General features: G+C 49.9%; 1 protein-coding gene across 1 annotated transcript in view; it reads left to right on the top strand.

Annotated features, from left to right (window-relative positions):
• The first annotated feature begins 4,466 nt into the window (after positions 1-4,466).
• The window catches only part of DIS3L2 (DIS3 like 3'-5' exoribonuclease 2), a 182,616-nt gene continuing 175,435 nt past the window's right edge, over positions 4,467-11,647 (top strand). Inside the window, exons 1-2 of the mRNA XM_066325906.1 lie at positions 4,467-4,516; positions 6,943-7,659. Coding sequence (XP_066182003.1) covers positions 6,963-7,659 — 697 coding nt within the window. The 5' untranslated portion in view covers positions 4,467-4,516; positions 6,943-6,962. The remainder of the gene's footprint in view (positions 4,517-6,942; positions 7,660-11,647) is intronic.

Genomic DNA, 11,647 nt, shown 5'->3' with positions numbered 1-11,647 from the left:
TGGAGTGGGAGATGCAGGGGTGGAGATGAGGGCTTGTGGGGTGAGTCCCTACCCCTGGCACTGTATAGCAGCGTGGTTCCTTAGTTCCTGCCTTTCTGGAAAGTATCTTTTCCACATCCCTGGGAGGTCTGAAGGGGTTTGAACTCACTACACCTCGCTTGCCACATGTGCTCCGACCCCCTCTGCCCCCAGCCCTGCTGCCCACAAGCTCAGTAAGTGCAGGGCAGCTCCTTTCCCAAGTTTCCTGATGTGACCTGTGGAGCTTTGGTGTCATCCATACCCAGTATAAGCACCTTTGGGAGGCTCAGTCCTGCCACTGGAAGGCCTTCCACACTGACAACTGAAGGATATGTTATAAAAGTACAACAGGCAGAACTACTGAAAGAAGAGACTTAAAGTATCCAAAAGACAAATCCAGGTGACCTCAATTAAATCAGTTGTGAGGCACTAACCCTGATCCTACACTGGCTTCTCACCTTCTTCCTCCATGGTCTCCTTCACCTGCTTCTTGCCTGCCTGTCCCTCTTTGCTGGGGTCTAGCTCTCTCTTTCTTGACTGGACAAACAAAACCAAGTCAGACCTTGCCCCCTGCCTGGGGTGAGTTGCAGATGTTCCTCCAGGCAATGAAGGAGATGGGAACTCATCAGTCCTGATCTTGGGTGGCATGTTTCCCAACCAGAGGTATGGAGGGCTCAGAAGAAGACTGGAGAAGCTGAAGGACAGGTGGGGCAAGACCACATGTGTTGTGACACAGCAGATGGTATCTACTGTGGACAGAGATTGTTTTTAGCTTATTTATGGTAATAAATCTGTCGCGCTCCCCTTTATCCTCCCTGAGCATGGCTTATGTCCTCAGGCCAAGTGCCCAGATGACTCCCAGTGCCTGAGAGATGTCAAAAGGAGACAGACTCTGGCTTAACGCTGGGTGCTGCTGCTGCAATCAAGACTTTTCCAAGGATGTTCAGAGGCTCCAGAGCAAACTCGCAGGCCCACTTTGCCTTTGAGCATGTCCTTGTGCCATGTGGGTCTCCCCTGCAGACAACAGCAGGGAGGCAGAGCACCCCGCTGCCCTCCATCCCTCTGCCATGGCCTGCAACCTGAAATATTGTGAGAGGAGACATTTGGGTTTGCAGGGGTGGCATTTCTGTGTGTGGGAAGCAGATGGAAGTGTCAGAGGAGCTGCTCTTCTCCCATCCAGGGTTCCCCTTGTTGAGTCATCTCTGGGTGGCTCCAGCCCCTTGGCCAGTCACTCCTGATTAACACTGATGTAAACGAGGGCCGGGCGGGCCCTCACTGCTCCCTGAAAGCACAGGCAGAGGAGCCAAAGCCTTCGTAAGTGGGGAGCTCCTGGCCAAGGAGCCATGTGGTGCTCTCACCTCGGCTGAGGTGCTGCAACACGTTCCAGCCTCCAAGTCGGGAAGCAGCAACCAGTTACTGCCCGGGGGAAGATGGTGAGATAATCCTGTGCTGTGGGAAAGCAAGCCAGGGCACCGGGCTGGGCTTGCTGCTACAGGACCCCAGGAAATGAGAGTGCAGGGGAAAAATCTGCTCAGGGACCTTTCCCTTTTAGAAAGCCCATGAAATGCCATGGAGTGTCATGGAAGCAGCAGTAGGGCAATGGCTCCCTTCTGTTCAGCAGCCATGAGGATGGTGTGGATGCAAGATGGAGCCAAAGGTGAGACTGAAGCAGTCCAGCCCTTCCCTGGGTGGGATTGTGTTTGAGATCCTGCATGAGGCACCAGCTTGATGTGATATTTGCACGTGACCTCTTCCAAAGGGTGTGAAGGATGGGCATGCAGCTGATCCCAGCCACTCAGAATCTTTTGTGTGTCCATGGGGCACTGGGAGGGAGACACTGATTTCCTGTAACTCTCATTTGTCTGGGCCAGTGAGGGGGTAGAGCAAAGGAGGTGACAAACACAGGACCCATCGCATGGAGCAGACCAGATTCCCAAATCCCTGGCTGCTACCAGGAGAGCAGGGCTGAGAAATGCTCTGCTGACCCACTGGAGATCGTGGCCCCTTGTGCAGCAGGGCCCCAGCTGGAGGCAGGAGGTGAGGTGACAGAGGCATCCAGCCGTGGAGCCGTATTCTTCTCACCACACCTGATACCACTGCAAGCCCCAGGCCCCAGTGCCCACAGTGGCACCACCAAACACCAAGTCCTCCCCACTTCCTCTCCCATCTGTGGAGGGACCAGGGCACACTGAAGTCACTGCTGCTGGTGGCACTACCTGGTGCAGGGGGCAGCTGAGCCAAGCTCCCAGCTTGGCTTCATCCCCACTGGAGTGAAGAAGAGCTGAGACACAATGTGAGTCAGTGTGAGAGGGGCTGCTGCTCCCACTGGGCTGGCACAGGGAGGGGGGACAGTGGGGCTGGAGGCCGTGAGTCCACCTTCCCCCCCCATTCCTGCTCTCCTCCATGCAGCAAGGGCAGCCTGGATGGATGGCATGGGTCCCTGAACAGCTGCGGATGTGCCACCACTCTGCCTTGCTTTATCAGCAGCCAAGAGAGCAGGAGGAAGCAGGGCAGCACACATCCTCCCTCTGACAGGGTGATCCCATGGGGCCATGCTACCCATGGGGCCAGCTCCAGCAGAAATGGTCTCTCCCCTCTGTCCTTGGATCTCGTGGGAGCAGCTGCTGTGTGACTGGTGGCTCTGTTCAAACAAAGGATGGCTGCTCGCTTCCTTTTGGCCAGCATGGGGCAATTCGCTGCCTACCAGCCATGCCAGGGCATAGCTGAGTCCTCACTCCTCCTTGAAGTGGCCAGAGCTGCCAGGGTGGGGCAGCTGATGAGCTGGCATCAGTGCCAGCAGATTGTGGGCAGAGGCTGCTGGCTCTGCATGGTTCGTGCAAAGGAGACACTGCCTTTGCTAGTGGCATCCTGGCACTGGGGCGGATGTGACTGTCCTTGTGCAGGCAGGTCTGTGCTTGCTGCCCTTGGTCCGCAGCAAAAGCCCGGTACTTTCTCAGGGCAGGTCCCTCAAACCACCCGAGGGCTGGAGCTGGAGTGCTCTGGGCTTGCCATGGCTTCCTGGAAGTTCAGCGATCCTGGCTGTGGGAATGGCCGAGGGGCCAGGCTGTGTTACACAACCAGGGTGATGCTGCGCCCTGAGCAGATGGGGCCTCATGGTGTTTAGAGGTGACTGATGCCAGGAGGTGATTGATGCACACAAATCTGCAGGATGTAGGTAGGATGACGAATAAGGACCATGGGGCCAGCATCTTCCCCATCCTAAGTGAAGGGGCAGCATGGATGCCTGCTCAGATGTTCCTGCCAAAATGAAGACTAAACAGAGCCTTTCCCCATCAGAACTCTGTGTGGAGACACCAGCTCAGGTCCCTTTGGATCCTTCCTTTATCTATTGAGGGGATTCTCCAGGCAGCTCAAATGGGATTGACTGGTTAAAGACATGAGGACAGTTTATTACTCTCCAGATTTTCTTCTGCTTGAAATTCTTTGGCAAACACAACCTGAGTTTATAACACCAGGGTGACCAAACCACACACTCTAAGTCAGCCAGAGCCTGGGTCTGACTGCTATAAAGCTTTGTGAGAGGTCTGTGGTCATAGAAAGAGGAGGTAATAAAAGTGCCAGCTCTTGACTCTGGTCTCATGCTTTAATGTCACCTTCTGATCCATAGGATCTGACTTACCCTGGAAGTCAGGTCACTGCTGCTCTGCACCAAGGGCTGGCCACTCCTTGGGTGCTGTCACATGGGTGAGCAGGGGATGAGCAGTTTGCCCAACTTCCAGTGCCAGGTGAGCAGAAAGAGCTTAGGGAACACGATCCCAAAGAGCTCAGGGAACAGGATCCTGGAGCCCGCTCTTCTCTGCAGTGCAGGTGAGGCCAATGTAGCTGTTGAAGGTTTCTCCATGGGGCTTTTGGAGTTACAGGTGCTTGCAAGGCTGTGAGTTTCCTTGGGGACAACACCAGACTCACATCTTTACAATATCAGATCAACTAATCTGTGCTTTTTTCACTGATCTGGCCACAAAATTGGCTGAAGCTGGAGCGCTGGCCTTAAGCTGGAACAACCCCTTCCAGGAGGCTCCGCTGGCCCCGGCTGGAAGCAGGTGGCTGTCAAAACCCCCAGGGATCCCGGTGGCCGCAGACCTGGCAGGCTGGGGACAGTCCGGGTTAGGTGGCAGCACCTCCTGCCTCCCGTGTCCCCGCGACGCCCCAGCTCAGCCCGCGGCGGGCTCCCACCCTCACACGCTGTGCCTGGCTGAGAGGAGCCCAAGGCTGCCTGGAGGCTCCCCTTCCCCCTGGAGACCCTGGGGACCTCTCTCCAGTGCAGGGAGCGGGGCCGGGACACCCGAGGCCGGGACACCCGAGGCCGCGACACCCAAGGCTAGCCATGGGCTCCCTCCGCCCGCCTTGTCGCGGCGGGTGTGGAGCGAGCGCTTCGCGCTTCGCCCTTCTGGGCCACGCCGCAGCCCGTAGGCGCCGCTGCCCCGGAAGCGGACGGGGCGCTGGGACATTCAAACGGAGCGGAGCGGCCGCGGCACCGGTGAGCGGGGCGGGGGTCGGGAGCGGGGTCGGGACAGGGACCAGGGTCGGGTAGGGGAGGGCGGACAGCGGAGCCCGGCCCGGCAGCGCTCAGCCCCGTCCTGCTCGGTGGCAGCGCCGCCGTAACCGGGCCCGGCAGTTCGCTGTCCCGTCCGGCCGCTCCGGGCCCGGCAGGAGCCCGCTGGCGGCCCGGGCCGCGCTCCCGAGGCGTCGGGGGCGCCTGGCAGGAGAGGCGGCGGGCCAGGCTCTGCTCCTGGGGCCGAGGGTGTGCAGGTTCTGTGCTGCTGGAGCTGGAGCGTTGGCTAGGGAGTTGGACACCGGGGGGGCGTGTGGTGGAGGCCAGTGGTGATCCTCAGAGCCAGCCGGGGGACAATAACAGGGGCGGTTTTCATCCTGGGCCCAGCTCAGCGAGTGTCCTTCCTCTGCGTGTCCGTCCTGGCATTTCACTCGTCCTCATCACCGTGCCCGGGCAGGGTGGATATACCTGTACCCACCTCTGCCTTCCCTCTGCTCTCGGGGATATTTCAATTCCTGGTTGCCCACAGAAGACCAATAATGAAACTCTAATGCGTAGGGGCTTGTATCTTTTTCAGTGCTGCAGCTGCTGACTGCTAACATGGTTAAAGTTGTAGAAATTATAGTGAAGGCAAGCGGTAAATATTTGTTCTTTACTGGTAAATAAAGATGACAAATTCTTGCCTCCTGGAACCAAACCATTGTTTGGAGAGTAGACTCACTGGCTTTTATAAATGTTATCTGCTTCTGTTGCATTGGCAACAGGAGAAGGTGACGTATAAAGCAAGCTCGTGTAGACCTACCCGTGTGTGTTTTGCAATAGCTCGGTAGCAGGTCAATCTATTAGAAGACTTCAGCTATTGGCTAGCACCAATGGAAAATCTTAGGAACAAGAATTGCAAACCACATAAAGAATTTTTCCTATTTGTTCAGGGATTTTTAATTTTTGCTTTGCATTGTGAAGCCTGCTCACATCCGTGCTCAATTACTGAAGTAAATCCCGGTGCAATGCGTGTTGTTTCTCCAAAAGGGCCAGAGCCGGCACACTGAGGAGGAGCTGGCCCTGCAGCCCTTGGTCCCTGCTGGATAATGCCCCATTCCCAGGCAGGATGTGCATGGAGGAGACTGCTTGGGTGCTTATCCTCTGTGCAACAACAGCGAAAGGGAGAAGAGGGCTGAGTAAGGGCAAAGAAAAATTCCAAGCATGGTGGGAGTAGGGAAGCAAATATAAATTTCGCTTTTGCTGATCTCTGTATTCTGTCCTGCCAACATCCCTGTGCTTGGAGAAGGGAAGGGAGAGGTTTAACGGGCAGTATCTTTTGTTTAATCTTAGAGTCCAGTGCCCCATGGCTCTGGGATAACAGAGATGACAGTGAGCCCTGAAATTCTTCATGTACCAGCTGGGGTGAGATTCAGCTGTTCAGCTTCAAACTTGTCCTGAAGTGACAAAGAGGCATTTTTATGAACACATGTAGAAGCCAGAAGTTGCACTGGGCTCCATTATAAAGAAATTCTTAAATTCTTCTTTGATTTTACATACAGCAAAAATCATTGCTATGTCCTGTCTATACCTGTAATTTACCTCAAAGTAGCTGAGCATAATTTAGTAGATTGTTTTGCTTCAAAAGCTTAAAAGCTAAAGTGCCTGAAAAGGGCTTGAAAGATGCTTGGTCTGCTTAAGTTTCATACTTGTCTAGCAAAGGTGGAGATGTGATACCATCTACAGAAACTGGTGCTGGATGGAGCAGCAGGCAGTGTGGCTCTGTCAGTAAGAATTTAGGAGCTCTTGGAAGATAATTAATGTTTTACATCTGTTGCACTGGGAGTGAGTTCATGGCAAAAAAGACAAGCTGAAATGGGTAGTCTTGGTGTTTGAAGGAACTGTCCTGTACAATGGAGAAGTGTCATCACTGTGGGAGGGAGGTGACAGGCAGTGTTCACTTCTGACAGCAACAGTGAAGCACTTCAGTAAGGATGCAGTTATTTTTGAGGACTCCAGGCTGGAAATGACAAGATTTTGCTTCTGATAGCCATTAAACTGATGCTTCTGGTATGGTCTGTCAGTTGCTAATTTAATTTCCCTGGCTGTTTCAAAGGCAAGGAAGAGCAGATTAAAGGAATCCTGTGCATTTGGGGTGGAACAAAATCCCTGTTTTATGTGGCGTGTGGGCAGGTATAGCTTATGGGCTGTGGTCACTCCCTAGGTTATAGACTGGGGTTTGGTACAGGGAGATGTTGAGTACGTTGTGAAACCCCTTCCCCACATGGAGTGATTTACAAACTCAGAATTCCTTTCCTGCAAAAATTTTTGACTTTTGTGTCTTTTTGGTGTAATCAATTATTTGACACTTTGTTTCAGGAAAAGGAAAATAAACCTTTTTTCCCTCTGTGTCTGTTTATAACCCTCTGAAGTTTGGGCCTCTCGCTGTGCTATGGATCAGCTGGGGCACGTGAGGAGTCCAGCTTCTGCCCAAGGTGCCAGGGAGGGGCTGGGCAAGGCGGCTGCCCCCCAGAAGAACACGTACGCCAGGCTCGTGCAAAAGCACCACAGCGGGCGCTTCCAGTCCTACCTGAGCCACATTGCACAGAAGATGCAGCTGGAGGAAGGCTTCTCCAATGACCCCAGCTTGGATCTGGACCTGCCTCTGAGGAGAGGCCTGGTGAAGGATAATCCAGCCAGGAACGGGATAAACATGCACAGCTATTCACCGGTCAGAACGTCTCACCTGGAACAGCCCCTGCCTGGGTTTGAGAATGATAAACCCCAAAGTGCTCTGAACAGATGTCCTCTTAAAAAAAATGCCACTTTTAGTGAAGAGGGAGACTTGGACCTAGAGGAAGACTACTATATGTATCAGCGTGGAGTTGCATCTGGCTTGTTAAATGTGAGTGACGCCTCTGGTGGGAGAGCATCAAACAGCCTGAGACACCGAGGGGCTCTGCAGAAATCTTCTGGTTCTGATGAGAGGGAGGAGGAGGACACGTGGAGGAAGAGACATAAGAAACGAGGCAGATGTCCTGCCAATGCTGATACAGCAGCTGGTCACTTGTTGACTGAACAGTTTGGTGAGGATGTGCTGGCAGTGAATGCCAGAAAAAACAGTCACTTGTCTCCAGGTCAAGTCCAAGGTGAGTTTACTCTAATGAATTGTTTGGTCCATTTGCTGCAATTACTGTGGAATTGAATGCAATATGTTAGTCATGAGTGAGTTAACAGGAGCCAGTCCTGCTCTGTCCAAGTTAGTCAGCCCTCAGTTACCTGTGGGTGGCTCTGTCCTGGTTTACAAGTAAGCCATGTGGCATGTGCAGATGCCTTCATGTGGAGCCAGCTCGGTGCTGGCAGCACCTAATTCCCTGGCCTAAACCCTGTGACTGTGGCTGTGCTGCTTCCAGGATCAGCTCAGGTCTAGAGGAGGCCAATTTCTGTGGTGTAGAGTCCAAATTATAAGACCACTGGATCTGAGCTGACTCAGGGCACAGTCATGCTTTTCTTTGTGTTGCTTCTTTGAATCTGGAGTGCTGGTTTGCTTTTGGTCCAGGTAAATCCAATACTCAGGGGCTGAGATGTCTGTATAATAGCCAATTCCTGATAGAGAGTGTTGACTCCAGGAAATTTTGCTGTTAGTAACAAAGAGACCATATTTTGCAGTACTGAAGTAAATGTGCCTCTTAAATGTGAGGTTCAAGGCAAAAAGCCTACTTAGGGATATAAGTAAATTTTTTATTTAAAAAACTCCAGAACACAGCGTGAACAAGGAACCAAAACCAGACAGTTTAAATGTCATTTCTCAGTGTAATGGGTTAAAACTTTCTCTGAATGTTATTTATGCTGAAATACTTTGATAGCCTGATCTTATGAGCTACTACTGAAGGAACTCATAAATGTCACCATGTTAAATTCTCTGTAACAAGTAGAAAAGAGATCGATTTCTCAGCTGGGTAAGATCAGCCTGAGGCCTATCACAACTCCTGAATTGAAAATCAAATAACTGTTTAGCTAAGTCAATCTTAAAAACTAAGCCCTAAGACTCAAGAGGGGCAAGTAATATGCTTTTTTCTGGGTTATTTTTGAGATTGTGGCAATACATAATGTGCTGAAGTTGGTAAACTTCCGTGAGTTCTTGCAAGACTGATCATAGATAGAGATTTAATGCAGATTATGGTAAATTTTTTTGATGAGCTTGATTTTTGGGAGTTTTTTTTTTTTTTTTTACATGGTTCATTGTAACACTGTTTGTTGTGCTAGCCTGTCATAATAGACTTCACTTCCTTCAGCTTTTGAAGCATCGGAAGAGCAGATGACAGATGTAGAATCTCAAAGGCATACATTTTATCTCCAGGAAAATTACAGGTGCCCACATGGATAAAATAAGAATAGCCTGACTTTCAAAAGCAAACACCCCCAGTGGCCTCTTGCTCTGGCTGGAAGTGGGGTTGTATGAACCCTTAAAAAACTGGTTGTTTGTTTAGTGTAAACGCTTAAAGCAGAACGTGTTGACCCTTGTGTTTGACTTCCCAGGTGGAAAACTCACACTGTGGGAAAGATGATTGGAAAGTTATTTGCTCAGCAGTGTCACCTTTCTTCTTCTTCCCCCTGCATGCCTCCCTAGCCATCCTCCTGTGGAGCTGTGACTGGTTTCCCTCCAGAATGCTTGCAGGGATGTGGAAACAATTTCTTGGGAAGGAAAGAAATAGGAAAAAAATATGTCACTTGTTTCAGAGAAATGTCTTTTCTGCTGTTCAGTCTGAGTATATTTTAGGACTCTTGTTTAAGTGAAATGAAGATTTTGCACTAGGCAAGTGCTTAGGTATAAGAACCCACACATCACAGCATCAGATTTATATTTTCTCACTTCAAAGCTTGTATTTCTCTCTTGATGCTGATATAAGTCACATTATTTTGCATAGGAAGGTGTCTGGTTTGATCAGTTTAAATCAAGGTTTGTGAAGCTGTGATGGCAAGAATTGCTTCTGCCATAGCAGCAAGGCTGTCATCTTTTCAGGAGTGACATTTCCTCACAAATTAGCTCTCTTCAGACTGTTGTAAGCTTTCCAAAAGGCTCTTTGAGCTAATCTCAAAGGCAAGCATCTCTCTTTTTACCATTTTATTTCATTGTCCTCTTCTTAACAGCTCTTCAGCTCAGGCTTAGCCATGGAGTTTGCAATGACCCTAAAAATGACAGAACTAATAGTGAAGGCAGATAGAGTGATTTGTGAAAACCCTTTGAGCACCCTGGGGCCGGCTGTGGGCATCAGGGAAGTCTCTGTTAAGGTCCTTTCAGTGGCAGAGTGATTGCTCTGGCCTTAAAGGAAAGCAGAGCTGTTTTTGGAGCCCCAAGCAGGTCTCTGAGCCCCTGGAGCTCAGTTCTGCTGATGCGTTCCTGTCTGGAGTTCCATATAGAAACTGCTTTTCCTAACTGTTGGAGGCTTTGCAGTTGAGAGAGCTGAGTGTCAACAGAACTTCATTGTCCCCTGTGTGAAACATGACGTAGTCATGAGACTGCAGGTTGGATTCCCTTTGTGGCGTCAGGACTCTTGGATTTGGGAAAGCAAAGCTCCAGATGGAGGAATCCCACAGTTGCTCCTTCCGCACAGTTTTAACCTCTGCAAGGAGAATCACTGTAAAACCTCCTGCTCTGAAGTTTCTTCCCTAACAAAACCAAATAAGCCAGAAGATAATCCTAAAATGTCACTTTAAATTGTGATGCTTAGAGTTTTTGATGTTATACAATTTTCCTCCTGGTATTTTCCCTTAAATCTCCAATGCTCTAGATTCTTTGAGTGCTAAAATTTGGTTAAACTTCCTTAACAGAAAATTATCAAGTCCCTTGGGTTGTTTTCTGGTTTTGATCAAAGGCTCTTAGGGGTTTTCCATTTCAATCCATAGTTAGTAATCAAAATCTTTTCTCAGACTTACTGAAGTTGCTGTCATAAAAGCGCTTAAAACCTTTTTCTAGAGGACAGAAGTGCTGACTCTTTCTGCAACATCTGTCCGTCACATGCTAGGAGTTGAGATTTGCACGGCTGCTATGTGGAACTTCAATATTTGTGATGCTTTGCTTTGTCGATAAGTAGTTTAGAACAAGTTCTGTGTTTTATTTGGAATAGCAAGATTTTAGTTGCGTTTTAAGTACACACACTTGCCAGCCTGTTTTTTGAGGGAGAATTGCTGTTTGATAGGACATTCCCAGGTCTGGTGGAAAGCCTCGAAATCAGACATTTTCAGAAAAGGACTGTCCTTCAAACGTGGCATAGCACCTCCCAGCCACACTTGATTTCAGAGAATCTTGGGAGCTGGAATACCTGCGAATGAGGTGCCTTTGTTGGTGCTGAAGCTTGGGTGGAGCAGGATGCTGGTCAAGGCTGATTGCTCTGAGATAGGTTCAGATTTTGCAGCTGGATATACTGTCTCAGTCTGTATCTGCAGACAGCTTCCTTGGGAAGAACTCTGTCAGCTTCCCCAGGTAAACCCTCTCACTAAAACTTCATGGGTTTATGATGTGCTGGAGGTATCTTGCCCATCTGTTAGGGTCAGCATGCCCCCTGAGTAGAAGCAGACAATTCCTGGGTAACAGCATGCCTCATCTGAAATAGTGGAAGATTTCCACAGCCCTTTCTGATTTATCATCTGCCTGACACTTGGCATTTGTTTGCCCAGCCTGTGGTACTTAACCAACTTGGGCAGCTTCCACGGAGGAGTGGTGCTGGCAAGCAGGCTGGTGTTTAGCATCAGAGCTTTAAAAACAATTGTTGCTGTTGGATGGTGGTGTTGTGCTTGTGGCTGCAAACCTGACATTTAAAAGGTTCAGGATAGGTAAAGGAAATATCCTGGATTGGCTTTCCCATGAGTTTGATGGGCACAGCTGCTCAAGAAATACCAGCCTTAGTAAGATGGCAAAATCTCAGGTATTTTGTGTTCCCATGGTAGACTGCATTATAATTGTGTGTTTGCAGTATAATTTGTGTTTCTCTGGGGGAACTTTGGAGGAAGAACCACAGCTTCTGCTTTTCCTTTCTTGTAATGCTCATTTGGGATAATGATACTTTTTAGTGGCAAGTCTTCCCATTCTTTTGTGGTGGAATTCAGTTCTGAAGAATGCTGTTATCTCCTTATCTG

Source organism: Sylvia atricapilla, chromosome 10 (assembly GCF_009819655.1).
Source record: "Sylvia atricapilla isolate bSylAtr1 chromosome 10, bSylAtr1.pri, whole genome shotgun sequence".
Lineage (NCBI taxonomy): Eukaryota > Metazoa > Chordata > Aves > Passeriformes > Sylviidae > Sylvia > Sylvia atricapilla.
This window is presented reverse-complemented; position numbering and strand designations above follow the sequence as displayed.